Genomic DNA, 14,741 nt, shown 5'->3' with positions numbered 1-14,741 from the left:
AAGGGTTGGAGGAGTGATGTGAATATAGAAGGGAAGAATCAAGCTTGAACCCTCATAAATCAGTGATCCCCAAATGTATAAGAGAACAATCAAACATCTCAAACAACAGGAATAGAACAGAAAACATAACACTCGTATCATAATCCTTGTTAAGGCCTTTAGGCTTAAGTGTATCTTAAGTGTAAATCCAGTAGAGCTCCCTTTGACACATCTTTCTCTCTGTATCTCCAATGTGTTCACTGCCCTGCAATCATAGAGAGGAGATAAGGAGCAGAAATTCATTGAAATGGTGGCCGACAGGATATTTCACTTTGTTGCGTCGAATGGAGCTCTTGTGCTCACTCACAGGAAAACTTTTGTCCAATCTTGGATGTATAACAGAAGTTTTATATTGTTGTCCAATTAATGCAATTGGTCACTGCATTTTCTTTATGCAAAAAAAAATTTAATAAGCATACTCCTGTGATCTCACCTTACATAAGCTGCATTATTGTACATTATACTTAGAGTTTTTTTTTCTGGCTGACATACAGTTCTTAACTGGAAATTACAACCTGTGTCATTATTGTGAAAGTATGTTTTTTTTGTTTGTTTTTTTTTGCAACTAACCCCGTTTGCAGTTGTGTGTGGGTTGTGGCAACAGAACAGAGATAAGAGCTTTTTGCTGAGTGTATAAAGCTAATATTAGAAGAGTGGGTGAGTTCTTGTTTGCAGTGTGACAGGAACAAAAAGTTAACCATTATTTCTTCCTCGAAGGTTCTATTTGTCTAATTAGCAGGATCTCATGATATACAGCATATTCAGTTTTTTTGGTAAATATATCACATAGGGTAATTTAAAAAAAAAAATTGCCACGATATTCCAGGATTGGTTTGAACAGCCATGTTTGTAACATATTACACTATTGCAACCAAATGGAGTTGAAACTGTCTTCATACTAGTCTATGAAATGTATTGGAATTTCACCCTTTGCAGTTGCTACAGCAACAAGATTTATGGTAATAGCTCAGTGGTCATGAGCGTAATGCGGCACTGTGAATTAAGTGTGGGGTTAAAAAAAGCTTGGTGGCAGTGACCACGCTCAGGGTTAGCGGTGAGCTGCTATGGTTCAAAAGAACTAGCTCCTCTATATTTTGGGCTGTTTATCCTCTCAAAGGTCAGCACTGTAAACACAACTTGCTATTACCAAAGCTGAACCTGAGCTGAATCCTTGGACCCTTTGGAATGAACAGAGTTTCACAGTTTTAAATACAGGCGCTGCCCTAATATTTTAGAAATTTAAATCAGCACAGTTGCCTTATACTATGGGAATCCTGATGCTGATGCGGTTAAAGATGCAGATTAAAACTATTTATACCACTAAAATAATAAGAGGCTAATGAAAGTTCAGACCTGATGACAAAGCAGACAGTATTCAATGCTCTGCATCTGTTTAAATAGAATTAGAAGAAGAAAAGATGCAGTGTTAGCTGTTGGGATGGGAAGCAAACAGCCTGTTAAAACAGATATTTTTATTTCATTTTATTTTGCTGTACTTCAGTTAGCTAACAGCCACTTCTGTAATAATGATGTATTGGCTAGAAAATCCATCTGAAGATTGTTTTCATGGCGTTTTGTTTGATGACATTAACGATAGCGAGATCAGTTAAAGGAAATAAAGGGAGCCGGTTGTGGAGGTTGAAGAAAAGTACACTCAATCCACACAAAATGGATCACCTTGGTCTTGATCAACACAGATAACAAAGGGATGAGTATTTGTGGTATCATTTATTATGTTGTTCAGCCAAGCCCAGATAATATACAAACACAGAAAAGGTTTTCTGTCTTAATTGTACAGTGACAGTGACGATGTGAAGGTTGGAAGGTGGTTCCTCTGTGTGAATCGTTTTGTTATTATACAGGGAAAATTAGGAAAAAAACAGGTTGATGTTGTTTTTAATGTACTCAGCCCCTATGACATGGTACATCAAGCACATAACAGGTTACATGTTATGTGCTTGAATAAATCACCATTTTGCCCAAGAACGACTCTGGGAAGCAGTGTAGGTGTGTGACACTGTCTATGGATGTGTCACATGTGAAACAGGGTTTTCTTGACTCTACTACACTACAATCTGTGTCTATGGATGAGTTTCTATTCAGTTTCTACTCCACGGGCCTCCTTATGCAGCTGGCTGGAACATGGGGTCCTCAGCGAAGAGTTTCTCCACCAGGGTCTCTCCTGCTGCTGGAGGGGGGCACTGGGCTGAGACTGAGGTGGGGAAGGGGACAACGACGGGTTCCATCTCTCCTGGGATCTGGGGGTCGGGCTTGAGGGGCAGGACGACTCCAACCTCACCGACGGGTTCATCGGGGAAGGAAGGCAGGGTCATGGGCCCGTCCATGGCGGGCAGCATCCTCACTGTGCCCTCTGGGTGGTCGTGGGAACCGTTCTCATGCTCGTGGTCGTGGTGATGGTGGTGGTGCTCGTGCTCGTGCAGGTGAGCGTGCTTGTGGTCGTGGTCTAGAGCGATCTCGTGGTCGTGGTCGTGGGTGTGCACGCCGTCGGCGTGCTTATAGTCGTGGTGGTGGTTGGGTGAGTCGCCGCTGTGGTTGTGAGCTTTGGCGTGATGAGTGTGCACGTGATCATGGCCGTGACCGTGGTCGTGGGAGTGATCGTGGGCGTGCCTTTGGGCGCTGCCCGCGTCATGGTCGTGAGTGTGGTGGTGGTCGCTGTCTTCAGCGTGCTTCATGGTTTTGTCGTGGTGAGAGTGGCTCTTGGTGTGGTCGTGGACGTGGTCGTGTGTGTGTGTCTGGTCGGTGGCGTGTGCGTGTTCATGGTCGCCGCTAAGTGTGTGTGTGTCGGTGTGGCTGTGGTCGGTCTCTCCGCCCAGCAGGTGCAGTTTCTTCTCTCTCTCAGCAGCCTGGAGAACACAGACAGGTGACATTAGTGATGAATGATAATTGGACTGAAGACATGTGTAACCTCCACCACACCCATGGTTTTCGGCAAAGTCCAAATCAAGTCATGTCTGGGGTGCCATATTTGTGGGTTTGGCCATTGTTTGTACAGAATATGATAACACTGTTATCGCAACCTGGACACCAACAAGACAACCTGTGAATGATCAACTCTTTAGCTTATCGGACGTGACTGTTTTCCCAAGTCCCAGCAATTTTTTTAACCTATAATTATTCAAGGTTTCACTGAGAGGAAGCTTCTCTTTTCCATGATCAAATTCACAGTTACACCATAAAGTGTATGTAAAGATGGACCTAGCCTCCATGACGTCACCCAGAAGAGCGGCTTTGAAGCTCAGTGAGCTGCTCTACCGTCGTCATCTTGGCAGTACCTGACTCCGCCTAACTCCCGGCTAATCCAAAAATGGGCAAAGAGGTGGGGCGTGAGTGGAGCCCAGACTTCAGTGAATGTTGGTTTGTAGCAAGCGTACAACCAGGCTCACCTACCTGTCACTCGAAGTGGCATACCCTCAATTATGCAGTCTTAATAAAATGTCAACAGGTGCGTTATATAAACAGTTGTCATGAAGGAGGAATTTAGCTCTAGAGACCAAAACTGTTTTTTAGCACCAGCCTGTAAACATGTTTATTTCTGCTGTAAAGTTGGACATTTAAACATGGGAGTCTTCGGGGACTGACTCACTGTTGGAGCCAGACTCTAGTGGTCATTTGAATAACTGCAGGTTTTAGCACTTCTGTGCTGGCCTCATTTTTCAGCTGCTGCTTGAGTTACACACATTCATACCTGGAAGCTGCACAGTACAATGACATTCTGACCTGCTGGCCACTGAGCAGCTCAACTGGTGCAGTTGGGGTTAAGGGTCTTGCTCAAGAGCACCACAGTGGTGCTGACAAAGGAGGGCCAAGGGTTTTTTTTACCCCTTTTCCCATTCAGATTTAACCCTGCTGGTCTTCTTCTCTAACCCATGGGCCACAACTGCCTTCAATTACTTTGTTGTCCTCTTTTTTTTGTTAAGACTACTGCTCTGTCTACAGCTCTGAATGAGATTTGATTATTCGATTTGATTATAATGGAAATAATTTGTGTTTGCTTTTTCCTTTTATCTCCTTTTAAGTCAGTGTGACAGTGTCGGCTCTGCGAGTCTTACCTCAGGCTCATAGATCTCACACTCTACACTGAACTCGCTGTCACCAGTGGGAGTGTGGTAATTGGATGCCTTACAGAAGCCCTTGTGCTGAGGAGAGAATGAGAAAAAAACAATAAGAAAGAAGACAGAGAGGAATGGTCACACCAGTGGAATTACCAGAATGTAATAGTTAAGCAAACTAATTTTAAAGTAGTTCTCTGATACTTGATATAAATCCAAAACATACTGGTCGAGAGCTTCACTTAAAAGCAGAAAGTCGTACTAAAAAATGGTCTTTAAATTGGATTGTTTTACGCAGTGGATTCCCATGTCTCTTTTAAAATGATCCATTTGATCAAGATAAGAATGTGAAATAATTTGACTCACAGAGAACTCGCAATCCATGAGGGGGCACTTATCGGCCGTCACTTTTTCAGTGGTCTTGTCGCAGGTGGTCTCTTGGATGGTGAACTCTGCATTGTAATACATGCTAAAGGCCATCTGGAAGCACACAGAGAGAAAGACAGGAAACCTTTAACAAAGGAACAGGTGTAACAATATAACAATATAATATATTTGGTCAGGAGTTGCCCAGGCAGTGAGTTAGAGAGCTTCTGACCAGTGGACGATCTGATGATAATTTGATTGTGGAAACTTAAATTAAATTAAACTTAAATTAGAATCGATAACATGACATGACATGACATAAATCTAAAATGATTGCAGGAACAAACTATTTTTTGATACTTTGCCATTTAATGTGTGGACATGTTGCATTTCACCAACTCCTGTAACAAGTTCTTCAATGTTTGTGGGACACAGAGTGGAGGATACGGTATGTAATGTGATATCTTACTCCAGCGGAAGCACGGGTGATATTGAGCAGAGCGAAATGTTTGGCCAGCCCGCTCTCACTGTTGAACTTTTCCAGTGAGGAAGTCACAGTCTTCTGAACCTCAGGGTTGTCCAGGGCCATTAGAGCTGGACAGTCGGGACAGGTCTTCTGGATCCTACCTCTAGGAGCTTAGCAGAGAGAAAAGCAGTTTTGAATGTCCACATATCACAAGATTTGGAGGAAGGCAATATTTATTTAAAATAAGAGAAATCTGCTTTATATTTTCTTATTTTCAAACCATGTGTCAAACTGAGCTAAATAGATGTGAAACTTTGACTCCAGTGGCAGATTTCTTCCTGCTAGATGTCTTATTTAGACAATGCATTTCATCTGAATTAAAAAAAAACACACTAACTTCTTGTATTTGCTTTTATAATTGGTATTTGTTTTTTTTTGTTTTTACCTGGTCTGACCACACAGCTGTATTTGTAGAGACGCACCACTCTGTTCACCTTGCTGATGTAGATGGCAGCTTTGCACTGTCCATATACCTGTAAAGAAAAAATACAATAATTGCACACACAAATTTTGCTGTCTGAAACAAAAAAAGATTTTACTTATATTTAGATTTTGAAATTGTTAGTCGACCAACATGTCTTATGGTACTAAAATTCTTTGGTTTGTTCTTCTGACTAAAGAACTGCTCTTTATGAAAAAGCAGAAAAGTTTAAAGCTTATGATGTTCATACAGAAAGACATGTTGATTTCTTTTTAATTTTTTTTTAATTTTACTAGAATATTATATTTTGTATGCAAAAGTGTGTGTACGTATATTATCTAACCGGTGTGTTATGTTCAGGTCGAATCTCGCAGGACTTCCAGTCCTTCCTGCTGAGAACGCTGCAGTTGGTCTCAACAACATCCAGAGTCAAGTAGAAGACCACGCCGTTCTCTCCCTGTGACACACACACACACAGAGAGAATGTAAACGTTACACATTAATGGAGCAGTAATCACAGTCAGTAAAATCCTATAGTAAATGATATTCCACTGAGGTAAATGTGTGATAGTTCAAATGATGAAGCCATAAGTACTGACATTTCCATGACAACCGTTACCCTTCCAGTAATCCTTAGTATCTCCTGATCTTTCACACAATCAGCATGAATCATCTGACACAATATTAATAACATCCATAGCTTAAATGTCTGATCAGTAATTACAATCTTAATGAACTTATAATGAATTTTGCAGCTAAGATATAACTCACACACTCTTGTCATCTGAGTCTCTCACTGTGGACTGGAGGTAATCAGACTTACTGACTCCTCTTACACTGCAGATTCACAAAACGTTTGTGGTTGGTCACTAGAAAAACCTTCAAAGTCAGAGTTTTATGTTCCTGTCATGGTGTTACAAATCCCTGTGAAACTCACCCTTTTAAGCTACCTGGATCTTTTGGCCTTCATACTTAGTTGTTATGATATATATATATACATATTATATATTATCTGTCAGCTTAATTGGTAAATGGTAAATGTACTACACTTACATGGCGCTTTTCTAGTCTTGTCAACTATATACAAACCACATTCACCCATTCACTCACACATTCATACATCACCCGCACACAGCCATCAGGGGCTTGTTTCTGATGCTGTAGCAATAAATATAAAGTGGTTTGGCTGATGTGGGATCTTCCCCAGAATGTAAAAATCAGCAGCCTGACAACCAAACTGAACTTTTAACTTCAGTCATTCATTCTTCATTTTGTTTGAATGACAGAACAAACTGGAGATGAGGGCAGTGATTCTGGTCTGGATCTAAACTACTAAACTCTACTAAGCAGCCCTGATCTACTCCATAGGGGAAACAATATTGCATTTAAGAGCATTGCATGTGTTGGTTAGTGGTCAATGTCATGGCGGTGCTCACTGGACTCACATGTTGTGCCGTGTGCACGTTGGACAGACGGTGCAGTCCGAAGATGTAGCCCTCCTGCCGGTCCTGGTTGATCTTGGTGAGAGCCTCTCCAGCAGCACCCAGAGCTGACGCGTCTTCACATGACCCCTGCTGCAAGCCGCCCTGCTCCACCGGTGCGCCGTGGACGTGCACGCACCCCAACGCCAACAACAACGACAACAGCACACAATGCTTCATGGTAAAGGACTGTCTCTCTCTCTCTCTCTCTCTCTCTCTCTCTCGAACACACACAGGCTGGGTGGAGGAGGATACCCCGACAGGGATGGGGTGACCTTTTATATCTTGCTACTGTTAGCACACCCACTCTCTCTCTCTCCTTCTCTCTCTCTTACTCGCGCACACACACACACACACACACACACACACACACACACACACACACACACACACACACACACACACACACACACACACACACAGAAAATCACTACCCTCTCATGTCAGCTAAGGTAAATATAACCATTGATCCCCCACCCCCTCTCAAAACACAGGGTCCTATCCCAGAATGCTGCATCTGTTGATCTGCCAGCCAATCAGCTGCTATACAGACTTGCACAATGGAGCCTATCAGGTGGGAAATAATACAATTTGCAGTCATACTCCTTCATACTCCACTACTTTTTTGGGATCAATATGGACAGGGTTGGAAATCACTTGATCCACTCTCGGCATCGACATCAGGGAACCAGCTTTGCAAAAAAAAAACCCCCAAAAAACAAAAAACATGACTAATACAATAGTCACAATTTAAATTTACAATTCAATCAAACTATCAGGTATCAGGTCAATCACTGTCGTCATTAAAGTGAACTCACACCACATGATTATATCACAGTAAAGCAGAGAGGATTGTAAAAGCACTGAGCTCAGACTTTCCACTGATTCAGTGAATTTCTGTGAGTTTAAAGGTGACAGGAAACCCTTATCCCATCACTATAAATCACCCTTTATTCCATATCAAAAATAATAATAATGATAAGCTTTATTTACATAGCACCTCATGATAAAATTGAAGACGAACAATAAAAATAACTGATAAAAAAACAGATTTAAAAACAGTTTAAAGGTTTTGCAACATTGGGAAGGAGATATAAGAGATATAAGAGTAAAACAGTCTCAAATGTTTAAATTAACTGATAGAATAAGAAACAGGACAATGACTTAGTGTAAGAATATATTTAGGAAAAGAGAAGTAAATTCAGACAAGTCCCCCAAGCCCAAGGAAACAACCTATAAAAATGTCTTTATGAGGGATTTAAAAGAGGCTACAGAGCTCGTCAGTATAATCTCAGCAGGGATGCTGTTCCAAAGAGTGGGGGTCTGAACAGAGAAGTCCCTGTCACCTTTGGTCTTAAGCTGAGAAGACATCAACTGATAACGCAGAAGAGGTAAAGAGTAGGTTGGCTTATCAGTATTTTAAATACTTCATGAAGGTCGTCATTTCTGGATATTACTTTAGACTGTCTGTTGGTGGTGTAGAGGTGGTATATTACACTTCAGCACATTCCTGAACTTTTACCCAAATTCACTTCTTAAGTTGTTGGTCCTCCCCCATCAACATCTGTACTGAAGGGGGGAGAGATGCAATTTTTTTTTTGCAAATGGTGCTGAAAATCTAATAGTGCATCTCGTTGACCTTTGTCATAACAAAATAAACAGTCCATGGAATCACCAGGATATATCGACGTTTCTTGTGCAGCTGCTGTGTTGCACAACTATTAGGTACACTTACATAAGAATTGTTGGGACATGACTGCTTATACAGACCAATCTGAATGAAGTGAGCACAGATTCTCCAGCAGGACAAAAAGGAGTCATGATGGAGGTCGTATTGTAGTAGAAATGCAGATTATACAGTATGATGTGAACGTCTTCATCATCAACAACTGGAGGATAGCACAAACAGGACATGTTTTCTCGTGTTAGCTAATTAATAAAATGCATTTAAAAAAAAAGCTTAAGTTAAGTTTAACCAACTAAAACAAGCAAAATCTAAGTTTTGTGCAGAAGTTTGCTCCTGAAATTCCTTCCAAACCACAGGTTAAAATGTCAGTGGGAACTTTATTGCAGTTTTTGCAGTTTTTTTTTTTCCAGAGAAAAACAAAAGCAGAATATGGTGTTGTGTATTTTTATTTGTGGGACTCTGATTCAGTGAAATTGGGCAGTTATGACTTCTTTATATATATATATATATATATATATATATATATATATATATATATATATGCTGGAAGTCAACAAAAACGTCAGATTAAAGAAGAGGGCATTGTGGGAACTGGATCCAAGAGTTTAATTAAATGTTCTTGTTTCAAGGAATAAGAGAATCCATATGTCTATGTGCTGTTAACATGGCACGGCTGCTCCTGATAATGCAAGCACAGAACACACAGTCACAACTTGTGCACAGACTTTGTAAAAGGAAAAGGTGAAAATGTAAAAAAGGGCCCACCACCACCCTGCACAGGTTTGGGTTGTGTGTGGGGATTTGGTCCACAGTGAAATATCTCAACCTGTAATGAAAAGCAACAAAGTACATTTACAAAAAACTTGTATTGTCCTGGTTAAATATAGGTTTTAGAAAGAATAAAGAACATTTTGGGACACAGAGCAACAGGGACAGAATTGACTGCTGGTCTGTCAAAATGCTAAAAGTAAAGTAAAGATGGCTTTTTAGAAAACCTACAGCAGGCCTGGCCAACCCGCGGCTCCCGAGCCGCATGCGGCTCTTTGCCCGGTGTCATGCGGCTCTTATGTTCATGTCGAATTTTGTGTCTTTTTGCGGTACGTGCATCTGACACAAATGACCTGGCGGGGAGAACCGTTGAGTAGTGTAGGCCTACCAAGTTTGCTCTCAAAATGGCAGGGAAAAAATGCACAGCAAAAGGAAAATATGAAGATGAACACAGGACGTTTTTAACAGAGTGGGAGAGTTTATTTTTTTGACTGAACCTGACCCTGCAGGGTAAGTCAAAAATACTGCCTGACCTGGTGCAAAGTGTTTTTGTGTTTGCCAACAAACTGAAGCTGTTCAAGACGCATATTCAGAAGAGAGATTTAACGCATTTTCCCACTCTGCTAAAAGCCAGCGGGCAAGTCATCGGCGCTGTCCCGAATAACCAAACAGCCAGACATGCAACAATGGTTGAAAACCTGCACCAAAGCTTCGTGACCCGGTTCCGTGATGTTCAACTGAAAAGGCCACAGATTACAGTGAGACAGTGCACACAGTGTTCATTGTTGAAAATGACTGGCCTGTGGTCTTACTTCTGTGGGAGTCAATTTTTGTCATTATCATGTGGATGTGTGACATTTACAGTAAATCTGGCTCTTTGCAGTAACACAGTAAAAATTGTGGCTCTTAACCTCTGACTGGTTGGCCACCCCTGACCTACGGCTTGGACTGTGTCTGCACATGTATGTAGAGTAAACAGAGGAATAACAGTGTATATATGATTATGAAAATCTATGACAAGAACATAAAGATAAGGTTGAACATTAGCCAGTTCCAAGAAATACAGTGTGAGTTCTCTCAGTGTACTTGGTCTTCTATTAGACACAAGGGGGTGCTACAGTATAACACAATATCACACACTTGGTTTAACTCACATATAGAGGTACTAATATGTTGTTAACAAGTCTGAGGCAACGCTTCAGTAGATGCTGAGGATGCCTTATTGGTTTATGATAAATAAATTCTGAACAACATGTATATATACACAGATGACACATGATCACATGTAAAGGCTTCACCTCACACATCCTGAACATCCACGACAGAACAGAGGCAGATTTCTCACTTCACTGATCAGCTGATTGATCAACAGTGATTCATATCAGAGGGCAGTGACCAGTGCAGGAGAAAAAGAATCAGCTGAAGGGAAGATGAGGCTCTTGAGAGTCGTGACAGAGATACAGTTTATCTGATCTCACTTTTAGGTCCCGCTGCTCACGGGGGAATATGTAAAAAAAAAAAAAAAAAAAACACCTCACAGTGTGTGTCAGACCTGGACAGTCTCACTTCATATGGTGTATGACATAATCCATTTGGATTTCAGAGACTGCCCCCCCCCCCCATGTGAAGAAAGACCCCATAGGTCGACAGTGCCAGCAGGAAGTCAGGTGACGTCGTATACAGAGTCTGTGTTAGGCGATGGTGGACGGGTCGACGAAACACAGGCCTGTCACGCAGGAGTCAATTCATGTTTTTGTGTTACTGTTCTGCACCCTCCTGTTTTTGATATAAAAGGACTTACAACTGTACTTAAATGTCATAATTGACTTTTGAAACATATTGGTCTTTGTCTAACAAGCACAAACTTCCCCCCTGTTAAAAATTCTTCATTTACATAGAAATGACATATTATGTAATGTACTTCACACAGCTGCAAACAGGTCTATCCTTCATCTCAGGAAATACTCATTTGTTTAATAAAATCAAAGCAAACAAGCATCATAAACTGTAATTTCACGAAGAAATTATTGTATTATTCTATCACAAAAGGCAACAACATACTAGTCAACTGACAATTGGCTTAATACAGCTCTCTGTGTAAGTGATAGTACATGATGAGGTGTCCTATTTACAGCCATTATTTTCTATATCAGGCCACTGCAAAGCACATGTTACATTCATGTGATGCATTCAATGAAATAAAGTTGTGAAGTAATATTGAATTTGTCTGTAGTCATCTTATTTCACCAGTTACTTAATTAGGGCAAAGCCTCCGCGTTGTACAATTGAATATACTTATGCACTGACTTACAAGCAGCCCTATAGAGGAGTATTTCCCATGCTTATCTTCAATGTCATATTCATAATGTGAAATAAAAATTGAAGTGGATAATAAGAGCTTTAGGTGGGTTTATGTCTGATGAACTGAGTTGTACATGTGATTACAGTTGCTGAAGTTTCCCATTGCTGCTCTGTGCTGACCCTCTGGGATCAAGTGTTCACTGCACTGGTGGGCCAGTCCTCCCTCAAGGATGAACAGCACAGGTCACTGACTGCTCTATATGCTATGTCAGAACCATCCCTGATACACACACACACACACACACACACACACACACATGCAAATCTCTTATGGGTGTTACGTAAGATGTTGTTCTTGGGGAAAAGTTAGTATGGTAATCTACATTTAACTAGTAAAGATTAACCTTTTGCACTCAGCATAATGTATACTCAATAAAGCTGTCAATAATTAAAAAAAATTCGTTGTATCTTTAAATTTCCAACTTTTCATGAACCATGAACAACTTTCTTTTAGGTTATTGTTAGTTTTTTCTGTGTTGTTCATTCTCATAGATATTATCAACCAGGTTTTTGGTGGCAGGCAGCTGTTAAATACGTAGCGGATAAACAGCCTGGGGCCAGGTGCACAATACACTTTAAGTTAACATTTTCCTTAAAGTCTGAGTTAAGGTTTCTTTAAAATAAAAATGGTTGCACAAAACACCATTAGGTTTTCTCCTTCATTAAAATGTTCAGTTAAGTATTTAAGGTTTTCTCATTATCTTCCCTATCTTACATTAAAAGTGATAACAGGTATCACAGGCTAATGCCGACAAACAAACTGTCCCCATGCAAACAGTAGAATTTTACCACTGTAGCATCTTGTTCACTGCTGTAAATTACTTTGTTCCTTAACTAAGGAAGCCTTTTAAGAGATTCTGTGCAACACTCTTAAGTAACCCCTCAGCTGAGGAGAAATTAAACGTAAAAAAGTGTTATACTTCAGTAGAAAACTTGAAAAAAAACGCTGATGCTGCTCTGTGTCCGCTGGATGTGTAAAAAAATAACTTTTTCCTTTCATGTAAGCTATAGTAAGTTTATAAGGTGATAATCGGTTAGAGCTGTCAGATCGATTTACAGGTTTTCTGCCCCCTAGTGGCAAAATATCAATCAATGCACCTTTAACATGATAATAATCGATTCTGACACGAACCGTGAAGTAAATTTTAAATGCATAACTTGTAATGGATTCTGGTGTTGGTACTTGTATCTGAGCTCTTCTTCCACCTCTGAAAGTTTCAACCTGTAAAGAGCATTAGCAGCAGCAGCAGGTTTCTGTCATGTGACTCTGTGTTGATTTACCTCTAAAGGACGTAGCTGCTACACCACCAGTCGGATTTTAATGAACCTTGCAAGGAGAGAACAGTACATGTTGTCACTGACCAGTCAGAGAGTTCCTCAATAATTCATGGGGGATGATCAAATTTAGATTTAAAAGCAGATAAACCAGTTTTTCCATCCTTCAATTGCCTTGTTTATACTTGGATCAGGTGTGTGCATTTTGACTCTGGAAGCCTGATCATTTGTGTTAAGTGTACTGTTTATGAATTCATGCTGATACTGAATTATTATGTAAGGAAACAGATTTTCAATAGGCTATTGCCTACAGCGCAGAGCAAGGATACTCAGTCCAGAAAAACAAACAAAAAAACAACAACAGTGGCTCAATTTTGCAAATTAGAAAAGCTTAACTTTAACTAACAAACTTTAATTTGTTTTTCAAGCACAGTGAAATTTTTTTAAAAGTGTGAACCGAAATGAATCTACACTGTTGTCTGAAATGCCCTCGTCCTTGAGTGAGGTTGAACAACAGTTTAAAGGAAAATGGCCTGAAGTAGCATTTTCCATGACAAACACATGGAGACGACATCACTGGCTGCAGCCTAATGCCCCAAATTACACACCTCATGACCGGCTAATGGAGGACCTGGTGTGACTATTTCATCGGCAGTGAAAGGACAGACGCCACACACACACACACACACACACACACACACACACACACACACACACACACACACACACACACACACACACACATTTCAAAAATAGCTTTTTGAATTCCCATAAGATAATTCACAGACATGAACTAATACTAGACAGAAATACACAATACATCATGCACACAGATGCATGGAAAACTGATGATTATAAACCATCAAAATTTACTGGTTTGTACACTTGAATTATGGGTAAGTGCAACCCAAGTAGAAGTTAAAGATGATGCCACTCACATATACATATGAGCACTTTATTAGAAACATGTATACACCTACTTATTCATACAATTTACCAATCAGCCAATCATGTGGCAGCAGTGCACAGTGTAAAATCATGCATATAGAGGTCAGGAGCTTCAGTTAATGTTGTTGTTAATGTCAGACTGGCGGAAAATTGTGATCTCATTGACTTTGTTGGTGTCAGACGGGCTGGTTTCAGTGTTTCTGCTGATCTCCTGGGATTTTAACACACAACCATCTCTAGAGTTTTTACTCAGAATGGTGTGTCTGGACAGACTGGTTGGAGCTGACTGAAAGGCTACAGTAACTCAGATACCCACTCTTTACAACTGTAATAGAACAGCAGAAGACCAGGTCAAGTTGTGTCACCTGTCACCAAGAACTGAAACCTGAGGCTGTAGTGGACACACACTCACCAACACTGGACAGTTGAAGACTGGAAAAGTGTAGCCTGGTCTGATGGATCTGGATTTCTGCTGAGGCAGCAGATGGTAGGGTCAGAGTTTGAATCGAGCTTGAGTGTGCAGTTGAGAAACCCGCAGAAATGATGCAATGCAGTCATGTCAACATGGAGCAGAAACTCAGAGGAAAGTTTTCAACATCTTGTGGAATCAATGTCACAGAGACCTGATGCTGTTTGGAGAGCAAAGGGAAGAACTACCCGATGTTAGTAAGGTGTTCCTAATAAAGTGCTCTGTGAGTGTATGTTTTCTGTGTTTGTAGCATGGAGATTCTACAACTGCATTTCATTGTGCAATATTGTATTTATATTGTGATATATTACATCATCATCATCATCGTCA

The 14,741-nt window shown here is 40.6% G+C and overlaps 1 protein-coding gene across 1 annotated transcript; it reads right to left on the bottom strand.

The window, feature by feature from the left end:
* Positions 1-1,748: 1,748 nt before the first annotated feature.
* Positions 1,749-7,156, bottom strand: LOC130171474 (antihemorrhagic factor cHLP-B-like). Its single transcript, XM_056379507.1, has 7 exons — positions 6,868-7,156; positions 5,766-5,879; positions 5,387-5,474; positions 4,945-5,111; positions 4,476-4,589; positions 4,110-4,196; positions 1,749-2,903 (listed from the first exon to the last, which is right to left on the bottom strand). The coding sequence occupies exons 1-7, from the start codon at positions 7,081-7,083 to the stop codon at positions 2,163-2,165; spliced, it is 1,527 nt and encodes a 508-aa protein (XP_056235482.1). The 5' UTR covers positions 7,084-7,156; the 3' UTR covers positions 1,749-2,162.
* Positions 7,157-14,741: the final 7,585 nt, after the last annotated feature.

Source organism: Seriola aureovittata, chromosome 6, assembly GCF_021018895.1.
Source record: "Seriola aureovittata isolate HTS-2021-v1 ecotype China chromosome 6, ASM2101889v1, whole genome shotgun sequence".
NCBI lineage: Eukaryota > Metazoa > Chordata > Actinopteri > Carangiformes > Carangidae > Seriola > Seriola aureovittata.
This window is presented reverse-complemented; position numbering and strand designations above follow the sequence as displayed.

Bases quoted from the DNA above. Each gene is read 5' to 3' on its own strand.
- LOC130171474 (XM_056379507.1), bottom strand. From the start codon at position 7,083: ATGAAGCATTGTGTGCTGTTGTCGTTGTTGTTGGCGTTGGGGTGCGTG. The intron at 4,590-4,944 runs GTAAGATATCAC...GTGTGCTTCCAG, and splicing joins TCACCCGTGCTTCCGCTGGA to ATGGCCTTTAGCATGTATTA. The intron at 2,904-4,109 runs GTAAGACTCGCA...TGTGTTCTCCAG, and splicing joins GTGAGATCTATGAGCCTGAG to GCTGCTGAGAGAGAGAAGAA.